Below are 19,886 nucleotides of genomic sequence, written 5' to 3'. Positions count from 1 at the left end.
TAAGCTGCTAGACTGGGAAAAGGAAGACCACTCTAGTGATATAGAAACAAGGAAGAGGTATTTTAAAGAGGGAAGAGTTCAGTGAGATCTTCATGGTCCATTAATTAGTAAGAAGTGGCTACTGAATCTGTCTGGAAACAATGGAACTGATGTAAGCACAGAACAGATCACGGGTTTATCAAGCTACACTGTTGAACTTGGCAGCCTCTAACCCCAAGAACTGCAGCACGCCAGGCCTCCCTGTTCATCACCAGCTCCCGGAGTTCACTCAGACTCACATCCATAGAGTCAGTGATGCCATCCAGCCATCTCATCCTCTGACGTCCCCTTCTCCTCCTGCCCCCAATCCCTCCCAGCATCAGAGTCTTTTCCAATGAGTCAACTCTTCGCATGAGGTGGCCAAAGTACTGGAGTTTCAGCTTTAGCATCATTCCTTCCAAAGAAATCCCAGGGCTGATCTCCTTCAGAATGGACTGATTGGATCTCCTTGCAGTCCAAGGGACTCTCAGGAGTCTTCTCCAACAGCACAGTTCAAAAGCATCAATTCTTCGGCACTCAGTGACTGAACTGAACTGAAGCCCTTAAAGTGTGGTTTGTGCAACTGAAGAACTGAACTCATTTAAGTTAAAAAACTGAAGCAGTTAGCTTTTGTTAAACACAACTATTGTTTTGGTAGGACTGCATTTTAACAATAGAAAATTTAGTATTCATATATTTATTCCTTAAAGTGAAAAGCAGGTTTTTTAAGAGAGAGACACACCCCTTAGAAAAGTGTGAGCTATCTCAAAAGGCCAGAGGTGGCCCCAGGGGGTGGGGTCACCTAGGAAAGTGAGAGGTGTGCTGGGAGAAACTCACTCCAGAGTGTGAGCCATTTCAGAAGGTGCGAGCAGCCTAATATTTATATTAAGATGTTCTGTAACCATTAAAATACATACCAGATTTTGAATGTTTAGTTTGAAAAACAATATGAATGTAAAATCACATTAGTTTTCAATAATGGAAACAAATTGAAGTAATAATGTAGGCATATGGGTTAAATATATTAAAACTAATTTCAGTTTGTACCTTTCACATGGCTACTGGGTCAAGTACATATATGGATTGCATTGTATCTCTATTGAATAGCAGTGGTGTAAAGGAAATGGAAACTGTGTTCTGAATACTGACTTGAAGGATCTGGGTTAGAAATTAAACTGTAATATAGTAGGGGTAATAATAGCAAATAAAGGATTTTTAAAATTGTTTAATTATTAAAAGGTGGGAATTTGATAGCATGTTTGAAGAGCAGGAGGGAACTAACATTATTATGTGAAAACATCACTTAACCCTTGGAAGAAAAGTTATGACCAACCTAGATAGTATATTCAAAAGCAGAGACATTACTTTGCCAACTAAGGTCCGCCTAGTCAAGGCTATGGTTTTTCCTGTGCTCATGTATGGATGTGAAAGTTGGACTGTGAAGAAGGCTGAGCGCCGAAGAATTGATGCTTTTGAACTGTGCTGTTGGAGAAGACTCTTGAGAGTTCCTTGGACTGCAAGGAGATCCAACCAGTCCATTCTGAAGGAGATCAACCCTGGGATTTCTTTGGAAGGAATGATGCTAAAGCTGAAACTCCAGTACTTTGGCCACCTCATGTGAAGAGTTGACTCATTGGAAAAGACTCTGATGCTGGGAGGGATTGGGGGCAGGAGAAGGGGACGACAGAGGATGAGATGGCTGCATGGCATCATGGACTCGATGGACGTTGAGTCTGAGTGAACTCAGGGAACTGGTGATGAACAGGGAGGCCTGGCGTGCTGCCATTCATGGGGTCGCAAAGAGTTGGACACGACTGAGCGACTGAACTGAACTGAAAGGGAAGACCTTAGGAAACAAGTTAACTTCAAAGGGAAAGAATACCATAGAATAAATTATTGAGTGTTTGAGATAAAGGGAAAAGCTATTCCTTCCTACTTCACGCCCAGGAGACCATCTAGTTGGGAGAAACTGTAGCAGTATTTGAGGTTCTGCTAAATTCCAAATTCTAAAAAAAATCTATAAAACTTAAGTCAGTATGAGCTCAAACTGTGGGAGCTTGCCACTGTGATTTAGAAGCAATCTTAGAAGTCAGTTACTGCTTGGCCATTGGGAAAAAAAAATTAACAAAAAAGTCCAGTGTTGCATTACTGAAACATCTTAGCATAGTTACACAGAAGTATATGTCCTCAAAGGGACATAACTTGCATATATTGTATTAAAAACTCTATACATTCTGAATGTATAGTCAATTAGTTTATTTTTGCACTTAGGTGCCACACACCATATTGAGAGACTGATAAATCTAAGCAACGTTAGAACCTATAAAGTGGAGCTGGTACCCAGAGAGCAGGGCTGGAACACTGGATACTCATGAGATGGTCCAGGAACCATCTTTGCCTTCCCCCAGTGCCAATCCTGTCAGGTGATGTTAATCGCTTATTTATGCTATTTTACTTTCTGGTTGTATCTCAAGCAGTTTAAGTATTAGCACCTTGATACTTAGTAGGGTCTAAGAGTTGAAATTCATTCATAATGCACTTGTTTCAATTCTAAGTTTATGCATGACTTTTTCAAGGCCTTTCCAGATGCCATGAATTTAGGTTAGGCGTCTCGTGTTTTTCCACTGCATTTCATTGCCTTATTATAGAGGCCATAATTTATAGGTTAAAAGTCAAGACAGACCTTTTGAATTGTGAGATACTTAAAGGCAGAATTGTGTTGTGCTTAGTTGCTTGGTCCTGTCCTACTCTTTGTGACCCCATGGATTGTAGCACACCAGGCTCCTCTATGGGGATTCTCCAGGCAAGAATGCTGGAATGGGTTGCCATGCCCTCTTCCAGATATTCCCAACCCAGGGATTGAACCCAGGTCTCCCACATTGCAGGCGGATTCTTTACCAACTGAGCCACCAGGGAGGCCCAAAAGGGTTATTTTGAGCACATTTCCCTTATCTATAAAAAGGTAATAATGATAACACCTAAATTTAGTTGTTTAAATTCTGCATAGTAGGGCTTCTCTGGTGATTCAGCAGTAAAGAATGTGTCTTCAGTGTAGGAGATGCAGGTTTGACCCCTGGGTCAGGAAGATCCCCTTGCAGAAGGAAATGGCAACCTGTTACAGTATTGTCTAGGAAATCCCATGCACAGAGGAGCCCGGTGGGCTACAGTCCATGGGGTCACAAGAGAGTTGGACACGACTGAGTGAGTAAACAACCAACTGCACAGTAACTATTTGGCACAAAATAAGTACTTAATATTTAGTAAAAGATTGAGTTCTGCTTTAATAAACATACTGGATAGCATACCTCAGGCTAACGTCCAGTTCAGAAACTAAGTAGAAATATTTGGCCATTGCTATTCCCATGTTTTCCAACTTTTCAGTGGTGCAAGACTACAGTGAATGTGGTTCCTAAAGTTCCTTTCATATACCCTTCATAGAAAAAGGAATGGCCATGAGAGCTTCCTCTCAAAGTTCACCACGAAAAAGGAATTAACACAGGCTATCTTGAGAAGTCCAAAAATCCTGGAAAAGAATTTTCTGACTGGCCTCCCTTAAAAGTCAGATGTTCATCTCAAAATGTGAGTGAAGTGTCTTTTTTGGGATAATCAGCTATGGCCAGGGGAGCAAGGCCTGTAAAAATATGGCAGCTTCCATTCAAACCACCGGACTGGGAAAAAGGAAGTATCTCCTTGAAAAGAAAATACTTTATCTACAACAGGGAAGTGCTGTAATGACACTCTTCAAATAAAATATTTTTCCTAAGAGGACAAGAGATGAATTTTATCCCTACAAACACATTTTTCATTATATAGCCCAATCTCATGACATTCCAAGGGACATCTTAACAAAGCCTTAGTTAAACGATCTACTTTAGTGTCTATGACATGCCCACCACTGTACCAAATGTTACTGAATTTTTTCCAAATGTTACCTTAAATAAACCACCACCTGAGGTTTCATCAATTTTTGATGAAAGGTTAGCTGTTGACATGGCTGAAAAGAACATTTAAGAGGGAAAATGGTGTCAGAGACTCAAAGTAGTCATAAAAAAGTCACACAAATGGTACAATTCTTTTACTGGGCTCAAACAAACATGGACAACTCTTTTTACTTTCTAAGATTTTGTTTGTTTCTATAGTAAACAAAATGTATTTCTAAAGTTTTACACATTTGATTAATTGGAAAATGACAATACTTCAGTCAGTTTGGAAAGACAACCTTTAAAAGAAAAAGTGAATTTCCTTCTTGATGAAATGGACTAATAGAACTGTATTCCTCATCCACTTTATTTTTAAGCTATCAAATGTTCTCCTTCAAGCTGCTTTTTCTGTGTCTATTTATAGAGCCTCTTGGAAATGAATTAAAAGTCTTTGACTTCTTCATTCTGTTGAGAAACTCTTGAGAATACTGAGAAATCTCCAGATAACCAGCATGTTTTCTCCTAGGAACAAATTTCAAAGCCTCTTCCCAGCTACCAGTATTTTTCAGACATAACAAAATACGTATCATTTGATCTAAAGTGAGATTTTTGGTACCAGTGTCCCACTGCAGATATTTATCTAATGGAAGGCATTCTGTTGCCAGCTTCAGCCGTTTTGCTTTGGCTAGGGATGTGCCTGGCTGCATATTCTTATCAACGAAAGACCCCACTATATAAATTTTGTCATGCTTGAAAGTAGTCATAACATTGGGAGAATCTGCAGTTAAATATATAATACTATCTTTTGGAAATAAATCTACATGAGACTTTTCTGTTGCTGTTAAAAGCAATTTGTCCCATTTTTCTCCATAACGTTTAACTAACTCTTTATAGTAGGCACCACCTGTTTTAAGATTGCAGAAATAAATATGGAAAGGATCAACATTTCTTCTGTTACATCCTTCACTTTCTAAAAGTTGGGAAACAGCATTTTGCAATTCTTTTGGTTTCATATGGTCATCATAAGCCATGTCAAAAACCAAAGGCTGTCCAAACTGCATGGCCTGGGCACCTTTCCAGCCCATTGCAATGTCCATATTCCTGTCCCAAAGTCGTAGAAATAGAAAGTTTTGCTGTTTATCTTCCTTAATGGTTTCTGATAGCTGATCTTTTTTAACTTCTTCTTTTTCTGCCTTTTTCACTTCTTTTTTTATTTGTCTGGCTTTTTTCATTTTTTCCTTAATATATAAGTATTTTAAATATTTTCTTTTTGATGACTTAGAAACACATTCCATAAGGGTTTTGAGCTCTTCTTCACTGAAGTGTTCTGGTACTTCTTTGCCAAGCAACCTCCACATCTCAACTAACTCCCTGGTAGCAGCTAGAGGATCTTCATCCTCGCTGCTTGTGACTGTTGAAACATCCTCTTCTTGCACACTAAATTTCATTGTAATTTTCCACCTATCCAACTCCAGCTCTTCAGGAGGTGGTGTATTCTCCTTATTAGGACAGGATGCAGCTGGTATTTTGGAAGACATGTATCTCTGCAGAATTGTTGAATATAAAACCCTTCTCTTCTTATGAAGGGTAAATGGCACTAAAACTCTGGCAAAAGGTCTTAAAAAGGTGACACTGACACTCATTTTGAGAACAAGTATGTAGAAAAGCCCTATAAAAAAAAAGAAAAATGTAATGAAAAGTTAAAGACTGTATAAATTTGAGATATCAGAATTCTGAAACACGAAGTGGAATCTTAGTCCAACTTATTTGTTGCACCATTAATTTTTCTTGATTCCTGTGGCCTACAGCCTGTGATCATTCATTAGGCAAAAAGCGGAGAAAACTCTTGGGTTCTTATTTGACACAGAATTTCACTCTTGTTTTAGGCAAAAGGATACCTTGAAGATCCTACTTAGATTTGTATCTGGGGACCCAGAAGATCAATATTACCGAATAAGAAAGTTAGGTACTATATGGCTGAGATAGCACTATATTCTTCTCCATTTTCTACTAAGCCTAAATACAGACCCAAACAAAAGACCCTCAATAAGCAATACGTAAAGACAAAGGGCAGAAACATTACAGAAAATGGCAACTAGTAAAAACCATTTAGCAGCCGCTGTGCCAGTGCCCTCATGTTTTCAAGAGAGATTTTTTTTAAAGTTTTTAAAAAAACATTTATTTATTTGGCTGTACCAGGTCTTAGTTGCAGCATAAGGAATCTGGTTCCCTGATCAAGGATCAAACCTGGGACCCCTGCGTTAGGAGCGCCAAGTCTTAGCCACTGGAGGACCAAGAAGTCCCTAGAGAGATCTTCTCATTTAAAAACAAAATAAAATCTCCCTTCTCCAATATAGACTTTACTCTGCAGGAAATATGTTATTGCCAAACAAAATATCCAGAATTAGGGCAAGTATATATATATATATATATATATATATATATATATATGCTCTACAATTTTATCCTATAGGTCTGGAAGTCCACAAAACAATGAAGATGCTTAAAGATGTCAAACTAATGCTTGACTTGAAGCAAAAAAAAAAGGAATTCAATTTTTCACAAAATGCAACTAAAATACTTGAAAGATTCCTTCTTCCCTTGACTTTATTTACTGACACTGCATATTCCTACGCCTCTGACCTGTACACTGATGTTCAGCTCAATCCCCCACCCCCATCCGCAAACACACACAAGGTGGATATGCTTCTGAGTTGTGTCCTTAGTCCTTTTTTCAATCTAAATATTTTCTCTATGAACTCTTGATATACCTCCCTGAGTTGAATCACCATGTATGAGATGACACTTCAAATGCAACAAACTGAAATCTGTCTCCCTTTCCTTCCCAATCTGCTTTTCCTTCTGTTGTTTCAGGGAGGGACAATAATATCCATCCATTTCAGCAAATGCCAGAAACTGGGAGTCATTTCATTACTGTCCCCTCTCACACCTTCCATTCCTAATTTGAGTTATAATCATTTACTTTCTAAATACTTCCTGAATCCATTCATTTCAACTTCCTTAATTGTATCTCCTAGCTTCTAAATTTGCTCTCCCTCATCTCTAAACAATTTAGAGCTAGTGCAGATCTGATCAATACACTCATCCTCCTCAATATGTATTTTTAAACTCACTGTTGCCAGGTCAACTCTAAACTTAATATATGTGGCATATAATTTTTTTTTCCCACAAAATCACCTTTTGGTTATCTCTTTAGCTACATCTCTAGCTAGCTAATTTGTTACCTCAAGCGTTAGATCAACTATTCCTCCTATTGACTTCCCTCTTAGTTCAGCTGGTAAAGAGTCCGCCTGCAGTGAAGGAGTTCACCTGCAATGCAGGAGACCTGGGTTCCATTCCTGGGTTGGGAAGATCCCCTAGAGAAGGAAATGGTAACGCACTACAATATTTCTAGCCTGGGAAATCCCATGGACAGAGGAACCTGGTGGGCTACAGTCCATGGGGTCTCAAGAGTCAAGCACGATTTAGGAACTAAACCACCACCATGGTAATCAGGATAAGGGCTGTGTTTATATTTTGACACTGAACCCAATGCTTCACAGTATATAGCTCACATTTATCATTCAAGTATTTTTCGATTAAATACTCCAGGTCCATGCTTCTCTTATTTAAAACAAGTTCAGACAGCTTTTAAATAAGAAAACATTTTACTTTAGACTCTTCGAAATATTTAAGCGAGAGTTCTCGGCCTCAATATGAAAGGTATGTATTTCCGAAAAAGTCTTGAGTTTTGTCTTTGTAACTGATAACTATTTTTAGGGTATCATAGAAATACCCGCCTCCCCCCAACTTAAACGATGAACAAGAATATCATTTTAGGCAACAACACCCTTTCGTTTCATGTATTGTACTTTGTTGATGTTGTTTAGCTGCTACCTCGTGTCTGATTCTTTTAGACCCCATGTACTGTAACTAACCCACCAGATTACTCTGTCCATGGGATTTCCCAGGCAAGAATAGTGGAGTGGGTTGCCACTTCTCAACTCATGGTTCTAACCGGGTCTCCGGCATTGCCAAGCACATTCTTAGCTGCGCAGCCATTAAGGAAGCCCTCCAGGTATCGTTCTACTTACAGTTTATGAATTACTCGGCTTCCTTTTATCTGTGGGCCTTCCTTGCGCACAGGCTCGAGTACCTTAGGCCTCTCAATTCCTCCCACCTCGCCACACGCACTGGGAGACAAGAAAGCCGCCCATACCAGCAGTGCAGAGACAATAACTCCCGCGGGTGCAAATAGCAAGGAACCCAAGAGCACCCAAAATTCTACCGTGAACTTCTGCCAAGGGACGCGCGCCGTACGTGACTCAACAGCTTGCCTAGCACTCGGCACAGTTTCCGTCGTGGACTAAAGACTCGAAGCCGGAAATCCCGCCCTTTCCTCCAGGCGCTGCCATATGACGTCACACCATTAGGGGTGCGTCTTCCGGCCTGGAAAGTAGCTCCGTGGTGCAACACAGGCTGAAAAACGCCCACTGACCTTAGCAGTACAAAGACGATTGGAACCACATGGTGAGATTTGGGGGCTGAAGCCAGGTGAGAGTGGGTAACGGATGAATGGAATACGAGAAAATGAAGTCGAGTTCAAACATTTTTATGAAAGTTGGCAGAAGCAATATTCGGTGAACTCAGCATCCGGTGTGGTGTCCAGGAAGTTTCCGTTATTTTTACTGTTATTGGGAGAGATCTGACCAACTGATCGGATTGTTAACATGGGAATAAGGAAAGAAAGGATTCAGAGGACAGTTGGAGCGGATCGCTCGTATAGGAGGAGGAAGTACCACTTCCGTTGTAACAAAAAGGGAAGAAACTTAGGGTTGGAAGCCAGTTTGTAGATATGGCAGTTATAATTTGAGAGTTCCTATTTCTTTTTTTTTTTTTAATTTATTTTTTGACTGGAAGATAGTTTCTTTACAGTGTTGTGTTGGTTTCTGTCATACAATGTGAATCATTCATAAGAATACACAGATCACCTCCGTCTTGGAACTCCCTGCCCCCGACCCCACCCCACCCCTCTAGATCATTACAGAACCCTGGGTTGAGCTCCCTGTGTTATACACCAGATTCCTACTAGCTGTATGTTTTACATAAGATCATCTCCCTCTTGGAACTCCCTCCCCCCGACCCCACCCCCCCCCCCCCCCCAGATCCTCACAGAACCCTAGGTTGAGCTCCCTGTGTTATACACCCGCTTCCCACTAGCTGTCTGTTTTACATATGGTTCAGTTCTTGTAATCTCAATGCCACTTTTTCAATTTGTCTCACCCTCGACTTCACTCACTGTGTCCATGAGTCCATTCTCTACATCTTCGTCTCTGTTCTCGCTAAATGTTAGTCGCTTCAGTCGTGTCCGATTCTTTGCGACCCCATGGACTGTAGTCCGCCAGGCTCTTCTGTTCATGGAATTCTCCAGGCAAGAATGCTGGAGTGGGTTGCCATTTTCTTCTCCAGGGGATCTTCCCAACCCAGGGATGGAACCTGGATTTCGTGCTTTGTGGTTAGATGCTTTACTGGCTGAGCCACCAGGGAAGTAAGATTCTCACTAAGAGTTCCCATTTCTGAAGGAGGTAGTCTTCTAAGAATCTGTGGAGAGTGAAGAAAGGGAGAAGGTTTGATACTGTCGTGAATAATTAATGTGACATACTAAGAGTGATGGAGAAGTTTTTCACGTATTTTGGTATAGGGAAGTCCTTCTGGCTTATCTATAGTTCTGCCTGAACTTTGTGTGAACTAAAACAGCCTGAGTTATGACCTGTTGAATGCTTATACACATCTGCTTTAACTATTAAGGTAAGGAATGCCCTCAATCAAGATAAAGATAAATAGCTCCTTACCTGTGGCATCGTTTAATAGTTTCTTGATGATGATGTTTCCTTCCCAGACACCAGGATCCTGCTATCTCATTGAATTCATACTAATCTGTTTCTTTTGAAACACTGAATGATTGAACCCCTGTCATGTTTGATGTGTGTTCTTTGTTTTAATAATAAGGTTTAAAACTGTGTTGAAAACCATGCTTCATTAGAACAGATCCTTTAATCCACTAAGAAGCTGCCTCCTAGGCCATATTCCTCATTTTGGCTCAAGTAAACCTCTTTTCTATTCCTTAGAATAGTTTAAGTATTGATTATTTGTGTCAGCAATAGAAACAGAAAGTAGAGTGACGTTTACAGGGGCTAAGACGATGGTGCTGAAAATGAAGTGTTTAGTGGTATAAAGTTTCAGTTTTGTAAGGTGAAAAAGTTCTAGAGATCTGTTGCACAACAACACTACCAAACTTAAAAATTGTTAATATGGGAAACATGTTTTTCCTAAAATCACAATAAAAAAGGAAAAAAAATGAAGTGTCAGCTGACTAGGGAATGACAGTCATGTTGTTGGGCACTATTTATGATTTAATTTGGGTTTCTCTGGTGGCTCAGTCAGTCAGGAATCTTCCTACAATGCAGCAGACCTGGGTTTGATCCCTGGGTTGGAAAGATTCCCTGGAGAAGAGAATGGCAACACTCTCCAGTATTCTTGTCTGGAGAATTCCATGGACAGAGGAGCCTGGTGTGCTGCAGTCCATGGGATTGAAAAGAGTCAGACATGACTGAGCTACTAACACACAGTCTAATTCAGTTTGTTTGTTTTTGTTCAGTCCCTAAGTCACGTCTAAATCTTTGCAACTGCACGGACTGCAGCATGTCAGGCTTCCCTGTCCTTTGCTATCTCCTGGAGTTTGCTCAAACTCATGTCCATTAAATCAGTGATGCTATCCAATCATCTCATACTCTGGTGCCCCCTTCTCCTCCTGCCTTTAATCTTTGCCAGGATCAGGGTCTTTTCCAATGAGTCGGCTCTTTGCATCACGTGGCCAAAGTATTGGAGCTTCAGTTTCAGCATCAGTCCTTCCAATGAATATACAGGGTTGGTTTCCTTTAGGATTGATTCATTTGATCTCCCTGCAGTCCAGGGAGCTCTCAAGAATCTTCTCCAGCACCAGTTTGAAAGCTCAGTTCTTTTGCACTTAGCCTTCTTGATGGTCCAACTCTCACATCCATACATGACTGCAGGAAAAACCATAGCTTTTACTATACAGACCTTTGTTGGCAGAGTGATGTCTCTGCTTTTTAATACACTGTCTAGGTTTGTCATAGCTTTTCTTCCAAGGAGCAAGTTTTTAATTTCATGGCTGCAGTCACCATCCACAGTGATTTTGAAGCCCAAGAGAAGAAAATCTGTCACTCTTTCCTCTTTTTCTCCTTCTGCTTGCTATGAAGTGATGAGACTACATGCCCTGATCTTTTTTTGAATGTTGAGTTTTAAGCCAGCTTTTTCACTCTCTTTCACCCTTATCAAGAGGCTCTTTAGTTCCTCCTCATTATTTCTGTCATTAGAGTGGTATCATCTGCATATCTGAGATTGTTGATATTTCTCTCAGCAATCTTGATTCCAGCTTGTGATTCATCTAGCCTGGCATTTTGCATGATGTACCTTGCATTTAAATTAAATAAGCAGTGTGACAATATATAGCCTTGTCATATTCCTTTCCCAGTTTTGAACCAGTTCATTGTTCCATGTCCGGATATAACTGTTGCTTTTTGACCTCATACAGGTTTCTCAGGAGGCAGGTAAGGTGGTCTGGTATTCCCACATCTTTAAGAATTTTCCACACTTTCTTGTGATCCACATAGTCAAAAGCTTTAGTGTAATCAATGAAGCAGATGTTTTCCTGGAATTCCCTTGCTTTCTCTGTGATCCAGGGAATGTTGCCAATTTGATCTCTGCTTCCCCTCCCTTTTCTAAACTCAGCTTGTACATCTGGAATTTCTTGGTCCACATACTGCTGAAGCCTAGCTTAAAGGATTTTGAGTCTTACTTTGTAGTGATATCACTCTATGTTGCTATGTGATCTCCCCCGCCCCCTTCCATTTTGCTGACAAAGGAGATGAGAAACAGGTTAGTAGATGGAATTGAGTAGGAGATCAGAAACAGGTGAATAGATGTAATCGAGTAAGCAAACTGAACAACAGGACACTGAAAAGAGCCAGGTATCATCTACTTTTGTGAATGCTTTGGTGGAGCAATACGTATTTGGTAAAGCCAAGATTCAGGCCATGACCACGAGAGTCAGTGGCAGGATTACAGTGGGATGGGTCATGAGAAGTGATCTAGAAATCCAAGTCAGCGTATAAGTATGGTACTGGTTTTGATTCAAAACTCAATTTTATACTCTGTATTTAGTAGCATTTGAAGTTTCTCTTTTGGTGTGGGCCTGTCTTACAGTTTACTAAAATTAGGGAGGTCTCTGCTTTCTGGGCCAGATATTATTTTGATTTTTTAAAATGAGATGAAAGTTTTAGGATACTTGAGAGTCAGAGGCCAAACAAAAGGATTTTCTTGTCCTTTCATGCCTTGCAAAGTTCATTGCTATGCAATACCTTGACCACTCCTCTCTCAGCCAAAGAGTAGGTAGTGTCTTCTGTTATCTAATTGTTCTAGGATTTGGGAACTGGGATGTATTATTTAGGAAAAGTGAAGTTTCTCAGTCATGTCTGACTCTTTGCGACCCCATGGGCTGTAGCCTACCAGACTCCTCAGTCTGTGGAATTTTCCAGGCAAGAATACTGGAGTGGGTTGCCATTTCCTTCTCCAGGGGATCTTCCCGACCCAGGGATCGAACCTGGGTCTCTCTCGTTGCAGGCAGACGCTTTACTGTCTGAGCCACCAGGGAAGCCCCTGTGAAGCTGTTTCCATGCGGTTTCGAACCAGGGACCTTTCGCGTGTTAGGCAAACGTGGTAACCACTACACTACAGAAACCACACAAATGAAAGTCACACAGTTGTGTCTGATTCTTTGTGACCTCATGGACTGTAGTCTGCCAGGCTCCTCTGTCCATGGAATTCTCTGGGCCAGAATACTGGAGTGGGTAGCCTTTCCCTTCTCCAGGGGATCTTCCCAGCCCAGGGATTGAACCCAGGTCTCCCACATTGCAGGCGGATTCTTTACCAGCTGAGCTACCAGGGAAGCCCAAGAATACTGGAGTGGGTAGCCTATCCCTTCTCCACTGGATCTTCCTGACCCAGGAATCGAACTGGGGTCTCCTACATCGCAGGCAGATTCTTTACCAACTGAACTGTTTAGGAAATACTGCTATAAACAGGATTTCCCCCAAGCCACAAATCCTCTCCACAAAGATAGTGAAAAGAAAACACTTAGTTTTGAATAAGCACTAAACCAGGTTGTGGTGGGCATCATACACAATCTGTGAAGAGATTGTGAAGACAGGAATCTCACCTCCTTAACTAGCCAAGTAGATACCCTCCATTGCATACATATTTTCAAAATAAACAGTGAACAGTCCTCAAGAGAACCTAACAGCATACTTTGTCATGTGCAGTTCACCCTAACTTTACCATGATAATTGAGGTTACTTTTATTTGTTAATTATCTTTATCCAGTGAGAAAAACAAACTTTTACTCTTTTTGACAGGACATGGTTTTGCCAGTTGGAGCAAGGCATCCATGAAACTTAGGCTCTTGCCCTGGCATGAGAACTATGAGATAGGGGAACTACCTTCCTTGATCTTTATATTTTAAAAAGATGGCTTTCAGATTCCGGAGGAAACATTCCTGAGTTGTGAGATGGGCAAGAAGCTTATTTAGCCATTATGAATATTTACATCTATTTGAAAAGGGGAAAGAAATTCTGAAAGTGGGAGGGGAAGAAATCCCTTTGTTTTCAACAAGGAGGATTACATCTATTATTTTTAATTTCTATTTGCCCTTAAATTATATGGTAGACAACTGGAGGTAATGGTCTTGAAAGATAAGTGAGACACACCACTTGCTTTCTTATGGAAAAGCGAAAGTGAAGTTGCTCAGTCGTGCCTGACTCTTTGTGACCCCATGGACCGTAGCCTCCCAGGCTTCTCAGTCCATGGAATGTTCCAGGCAACAGTACTGGAGTGGGTTGCCATTTCCTTTCCTATGGAGAGACAAATGTGTCAGTTGGGTCACTGGGACCATAAAACATGGGTTCAGCCAATAAACTTCTTTTGTTGCTTTTTTCAGGAGAGGAACTTTGGTCCCGATGATCATCCATGATAACTCACCTCACATGAGGTAGACTTAACTTTATTACCTCTCTGGTAACTCCTAATCTTTCTAACAGTCGTTCCCAAAGTGTGATCCTCAGACTGACAGCATCAGCATCACCTGGGAACTTGTTCAAAGGCAAATTCTGTGGCCCCACCTAGCAATCCTACTGAATCAGAAACCCTGGCAGTGACACCTAGCAGTTGTTGTTTTAAGACTTCCAGGTTATTCTGATGTACTTTGAAGACAGAGAACCACTGCCTTTGAAGAAACCTTGAAAAGGAAGTAAGAAAATTCTTGCCATCTTCTTTAACAGAGACTTCCCATAGCAAATTCGCAAACAACATGTTCTCTTTTTTTGTTAAAAAATATGTTTAGTATTAGGTAAGCCCCTGGTGGCTCAGAGGGTAAAGAGTCTGCCTGTAGTGCAGGAGACCTGGGTTCGATCCCTGGGTGGGGAAGATCCCCTGGAGAAGGAAATGGCAACCCACTGCAGTATTCTTGCCTGGAGAATACCATGGACAGAAGAACCTAGCAGGCTATCGTCCATGTTTAGTATTGAGAGGCGACACACAAATCTTATACTTTCCTTACAATGATCATAACCTGTTACTTGTGACTGTTGGTATGTTCCACAAAAGGGAAAAAATGATCACATACTGATGTCCGAAAGCCTTAGGATCTTCCTGAAGTGGCCTATCAGACTCCCGTATCAGTCTTTCCTCTATCAGGGCATGTCTCTGGTCTGCAGCTTATAGCCAGAAACCTGGAGATGTCCTCCTTTTGACTTCAAGCTGCTAAAATAGACCTACATCAGAAGGTAAACAAAGGGATTATTTAGGGTGACCCTAGGAAGGAAAATGAAAATAAGCTTTCTTTTCAATTTGTGGCAAAAATTTTGATGTTTTACAGAGAAAAAGGAAAGCAGTAGCTAAGTACACAGCTGTTTCAAGATAAACATGTTCCTAGAGCCAAGATGATTTTATAAGCAACAACTACATTGAGCTGCTATACCATTAGTTTCAGTTGGCATTATTTCTGATGTGGTTGTCTGAAATATGTCTTTAAATTCTTTGGCATTCTCTCAAGAGGTAGAGTCTAATTCCTCTTCCCTTGGACTTAGTGACCTGTGTCTAACAAATAGGAAAAGAGTAGACCAGTATGCCTCTTCAGAGCATAGGTCATAAAAGGTAGTATAGTTTCCTGCTTGCCCATTCACCTGGGTGATTCATCCCAGGGGAAGCTAGCTGCCCTGTTGTGAGGATACTCAAGTGACAAAGACTCTCCTTGGCCACATTTTAGTTAAGCTTGTCTGAGTCCTCTCCTGGGACTAGTCCTTGACCTTGACCTGTGAGAGTGCTGCTGCTAAGTCACTTCAGTCGTGTCCGACTCTGTGTGACCCCATAGACGGCAGCCCACCAGGCTCCGCCGTCCCTGGGATTCTCCAGGCAAGAACACTGGAGTGGGTTGCCATTTCCTTCTCCAGTGCCTGAAAGTGAAAAGTGAAAGTGAAGTCGCTCAGTGGTATCCGACTCTTAGTGACCCCATGGACTGCAGCCTACCAGGCTCCTCCGTCCATGGGATTTTCCAGGCAAGAGTACTGGAGTGGAGTGCCATTACCTTCTCAGGTGAGAGTGCACAGGTCACTGTTAATAAGATTCCTGCTAAGTCATCCCCAACCTTGATATCTAATCAAGTTTATCATTCCCCACTCCTCATGTCTAAGCCCTTGGCTGGCCTTTAGCAAGATTCTCTCTACTCCTGAGATTTCCTCTTGGTTTTGGATCCACTCATACTGTTCATTTCAGTTCAGTCACTCAGTCCTGTCTGACTCTGCAACCCCATGGACTGCAGCATGCCAGGCTTCCCTGTCCATCACCAGCTCCTGGAGCTTACTCAAACTCATGTCCATTGAGTTAGTGATGCCATCAAATCGTCTCATCCTCTGTTGTCCCCTCTTCCTCCCACTTTCAGTCCTTCCCAGCATCAGAGTTTTTTCAAATGAGTCATTCTTCACCTCAGGTGGCCAAAGTATTGCAGTTGCAACTTCAGCATCAGTCCTTCCAATAAATATTCAGGACTGATTTCCTTCAGGATGGACTGGTTGGATCTCCTTGAAGTCCAAGGGACTCCCAAAGAGTCTTCTCCAACACCACAATTCAAAAGCATCAATTCTTCAGCGTTCAGCTTTCTTTATAGTCCAACTCTCATATTCATACCTGACTACTGGAAAACCATAGCTTTGACTAGATGGACCTTTGTTGCCAAAATAATGTCTCTGCTTTTTAATATGCTGTCTAGGTTGGTCAAAACTGTTCTTACAAGGAGCAAGCATCTTTTAATTTCATGGCTGCAGTTACCATCTGGAGTGATTTTGGAACCTCCCAAAATAAAGTGTCGCTGTTTCCATTGTTTCCCCATCTATTTGCCATGAAGTGATAGGACTGGATGCCATGATCTTCGTTTTCTGAATGCTGAGTTTTAAGCCAACTTTTTCACTCTCCTCTTTCACTTTCATCAAGAGGCTCTTTAGTTCTTCGCTTTCTGCCATAAATGTGGTATGATCTGCATATCTGAGGTTACTGATATTTCTCCGGTCAGTCTTGATTCCAGCTTGTGCTTCATCCAGTCTGGCATTTCTCATGATGTACTCTGCACATAATTTAAATAAACAGGGTGACAATATACAGCCCTGAGGTACTCCTTTCCTGATTTGAAACGAGTCTGTTGCTCCATGTCCAGTTCTAACTGTTGCTTCCTGACCTGCATAAAGATTTCTTAGGAGGCAGGTCAGGTGGTCTGGTATTCCCATCTCTTGAAGCATTTTCCACAGTTTGTTGTGATCCACACAGTCAAAGGCTTTGGCATAGTCAATAAAGCAGAAATAAATGTTTTTCTGGAACTCTCACTTTTTCAATGATCCAGTGGATGTTGGCAATTTGATCTCTGGTTCCTCTGCCTTTTCTAAATCCAGCTGAACATCTGGAAGTTCACGGTTCATGTATTGCTGAAGCCTGGCTTGGAGAATTTTGGACATTACTTTACTGGTGTGTGAGATGAGTGCAGTTGTGCGGTAGTTTGAGCATTCTTTGGCATTGCCTTTCTTTGGGATTGGAATGAAAACTGACCTTTTCCAGTCCTGTGGCCACCGCTGAGTTTTCTAAGTTTGCAGGCATGTTGAGTGCAGCACTTTCACAGCATCATCTTTTAGGATTTGAAATAGCTCAACTGGAATTCCATTACCTCCACTAGCTTTGTTCATAGTGATGCTTCCTAAGACTCCTTGACTTCACATTCCAGGATGTCTGGGTCTAGATGAGTGATCACACCATCGTGATTATCTTGGTCTTGAAGATCTTTTTTGTATAGTTCTCTGTATTCTTGCCACCTCTTCTTAATATCTTCTACTTCTGTTAGGTCCATACCATTTCTGTCCTTTATCGAGCCCATCTTTGCGTGAAATGTTCCCTTGGTATCGCTAATTTTCTTCAAGAGATCTCTAGTCTTTCCCAGTCTATTGTTTTCCTCTATTTCTTTGATCATTGAACACTGAATTCAAATGGGTATATCTATCCTATTCTCCTTTGCTTTTTGCTTCTCTTCTTATCACAGCTATTTGTAAGGCCTCCTCAGACCTTTTTGCATTTCTTTTTCTTGAAGATAGTCTTGATCCCTGTTTCCTGTACAATGTCATGAACCCCCATCCATAGTTCATCAAGCACTCTATCAGATCTAGTCCCTTAAATCTATTTCTCATCTCCACTGTATAATCGTAAGGGATTTGATTTAGGTCATACCTGAATGGTCTAGTGGTTTTCCCTACTTTCTTCAATTTAAGTCTGAATTTGGCAATAAGGAGTTCATGATCTGAGCCGCAGTCAGCTCCCGGTCTTGTTTTTGCTGACTGTATAGAGCTTCTCCATCTTTGTCTGCAAAGAATACCAGTCTGATTTTGGTGTTGACCATCTGGTGATGTCCATGTGTAGAGTCTTCTCTTGTGTTGTTAGAAGAGGGTGTTTGCTATGACCAGGTGTTCTCTTGGGAAAACTCGATTAGCCTTTGCCCTGCCTCATTCTGTACTCCAATGCCAAATTTGCCTGTTATTCCAAGTATTTCTTGACTTCCTATTTTTGCATTCCAGTCCCCTATAATGAAAAGGACATCTTTTTTGGGTGTTAGTTCTAGAAGGTCTTGTAGGTCTTCATAGACCTGTTCAACATTCAGTTCAACCGTTCAGCATTACTGGTTGGGGCACAGACATGGATTACTGTGATAATTGAATGGTTTGCCTTGGAAATGAACAGAGATCATTCTGTCATCATTGAGACTGCATCCACATACTGCATTTTGGACTCTTGTTGAGTATGATGGCTACTCCATTTCTTCTAAGGGATTCTTGCCCACAGTAGTAGATATAATGGTCATCTGAGCTAAATTCACCCATTCCAGTCCATTTTAGTTGGCTGATTCCTAAAATTTCGACATTCACTCTTGCCATCTCCTGTTTGAGCACTTCCAATTTCGCCCTGATTCATGGACCTAACATTCCAGGTTTCTATGCAGTATTTACTTCCATCACCAGTCACATCCACAACTGGGTGTTCTTTTTGCTTTGCCTCTGTCTCTTCATTCTTTCTGGAGTTATTTCTCCACCTGTCTCCAGTGGCATATTGGGCATCTGCTGGCCTGAGGAGTTCATCTTTCAGTGCCCTGTCTTGTTGCCTTTTCATACTGTTCATGGGGTTTTCAAGGCAAGAATACTGAAGTGGTTTGCCAGACCTGCCTGTCTTGGGTGGCTCATAGTTTCATTGAGCTAGACAAAACTGTGGTCCATGTGATCAGATTGGTTAGTGTTCTGTGATTGTGGTTTTCATTCTGTCTGCCCTCTGATGGAGAAAGATAAGAGGCTTATAGAAGCTTCCTGATGGGAAAGACTGACTGAGGGGGAAACTGGGTCTTGTTCTGATGGGCGGGGCCATGCTCAGTAAACCTTTAATCCAATTTTCTGTTGATGGGTGGTGCTGTGTTCCCTCCCTGTTAATGTACTTTCACAAAGAGGGGGTGAACTGAACTGAACTGAACAGGAGAGAAAGGGGCAGGGCACAATTTTTGAAAGAATGATGTGACCCAAGGTCACAACTTAAACCAATTAGAATCAAATGGGACCAAGATGGCAGACAAGACTAGACCTTGATCCTCAATCAGCAAGCAAAGTGACACACCCAGAGGTGCCATGACAGTTGTAGGGCAAAAGACCAAGGAGTGGGTGATAGCCCAAGTCCTGGAAACCTCCACTCCTTCCCAGAATAGTTGGAATAATTCTCCCACTCATTAGCATATGAAATTGCCTCGCCTATAAAACCAACCGTGCTGCATTTTGCAGTGCATTTGCGTTCTGTGATAGCCCACACTCTTGTTTATGGCATGTGTTTCTCTCTGAATTGGAATAAATCCATTTCTTACTTATCAGGTTGTCTCTCACTGAAGTCTTTCTGCAATCAGACATCATGAACCTGAGCTTTATTAGGCCCTGAAACCAAGTACCATGGGTTTTGGCCTGGTTCGAGTTCCAGCCATATGGGTTCAAGTCCCAAACTGGGTTTTGGCTGGAGTCAAGTCCCAGACATTTGGGTTCAAGTCCCAATCTGAGGTAAACAGTTTCAATACCCCTACTCTACTTCTTGACTGTAAATTCCTGCCTTTGTTGTGTTTAGGCTTGAGCCTGATCTTTTTTCTCTGCTGGCAGTAACCCTAATTCCAATAGTCTTGAATAAAGTCTTCTTTACTATTTTAACAAATGTTAGGTTAATTTTGTAATAGAAGCAGTCTGTGTAACAAGTCCATACAGA

At 41.4% G+C, this 19,886-nt stretch overlaps 2 protein-coding genes across 12 annotated transcripts in view; one reads left to right on the top strand and one right to left on the bottom strand.

Annotated features, from left to right (window-relative positions):
* Positions 1-4,078: 4,078 nt before the first annotated feature.
* On the bottom strand, positions 4,079-8,924 carry TRMT10C (tRNA methyltransferase 10C, mitochondrial RNase P subunit). Of its 3 annotated transcripts, none has more exons than XM_069552137.1 (2): positions 8,227-8,924; positions 4,079-5,607 (listed from the first exon to the last, which is right to left on the bottom strand). In XM_069552137.1, exon 2 carries the CDS (start codon positions 5,579-5,581, stop codon positions 4,319-4,321), a length of 1,263 nt encoding a protein of 420 aa, XP_069408238.1. In that variant the 5' UTR covers positions 5,582-5,607; positions 8,227-8,924; the 3' UTR covers positions 4,079-4,318. The 3 variants fall into 3 exon arrangements, with proteins under 3 accessions (XP_069408238.1, XP_069408221.1, XP_069408229.1); XM_069552120.1 differs by having other exon boundaries at positions 8,033-8,343; XM_069552128.1 differs by having other exon boundaries at positions 8,158-8,332.
* SENP7 (SUMO specific peptidase 7) overlaps positions 8,362-19,886 on the top strand; it is a 163,362-nt gene continuing 151,837 nt past the window's right edge. For 2 of the 9 annotated variants that reach the window (XM_069552027.1, XM_069551989.1), the window contains exon 1: positions 8,378-8,468. The gene's annotated coding sequence lies outside the window, so the exon portion shown is untranslated. Of the gene's footprint in view, positions 8,493-19,507; positions 19,688-19,886 lie in introns of all 9 variants that reach the window. The other 7 variants (XM_069552042.1, XM_069551983.1, XM_069551978.1 and 4 more) reach the window with 7 other exon arrangements.

Source organism: Ovis canadensis, chromosome 1, assembly GCF_042477335.2.
Source record: "Ovis canadensis isolate MfBH-ARS-UI-01 breed Bighorn chromosome 1, ARS-UI_OviCan_v2, whole genome shotgun sequence".
In the NCBI taxonomy this organism is placed as follows: domain Eukaryota; kingdom Metazoa; phylum Chordata; class Mammalia; order Artiodactyla; family Bovidae; genus Ovis; species Ovis canadensis.
The sequence above is the reverse complement of the archived record's forward strand: the minus strand, read 5'-3'. Positions and strand labels throughout refer to the sequence as shown.

Bases quoted from the DNA above. Each gene is read 5' to 3' on its own strand.
- TRMT10C (XM_069552137.1), bottom strand. From the start codon at position 5,581: ATGAGTGTCAGTGTCACCTTTTTAAGACCTTTTGCCAGAGTTTTAGTG.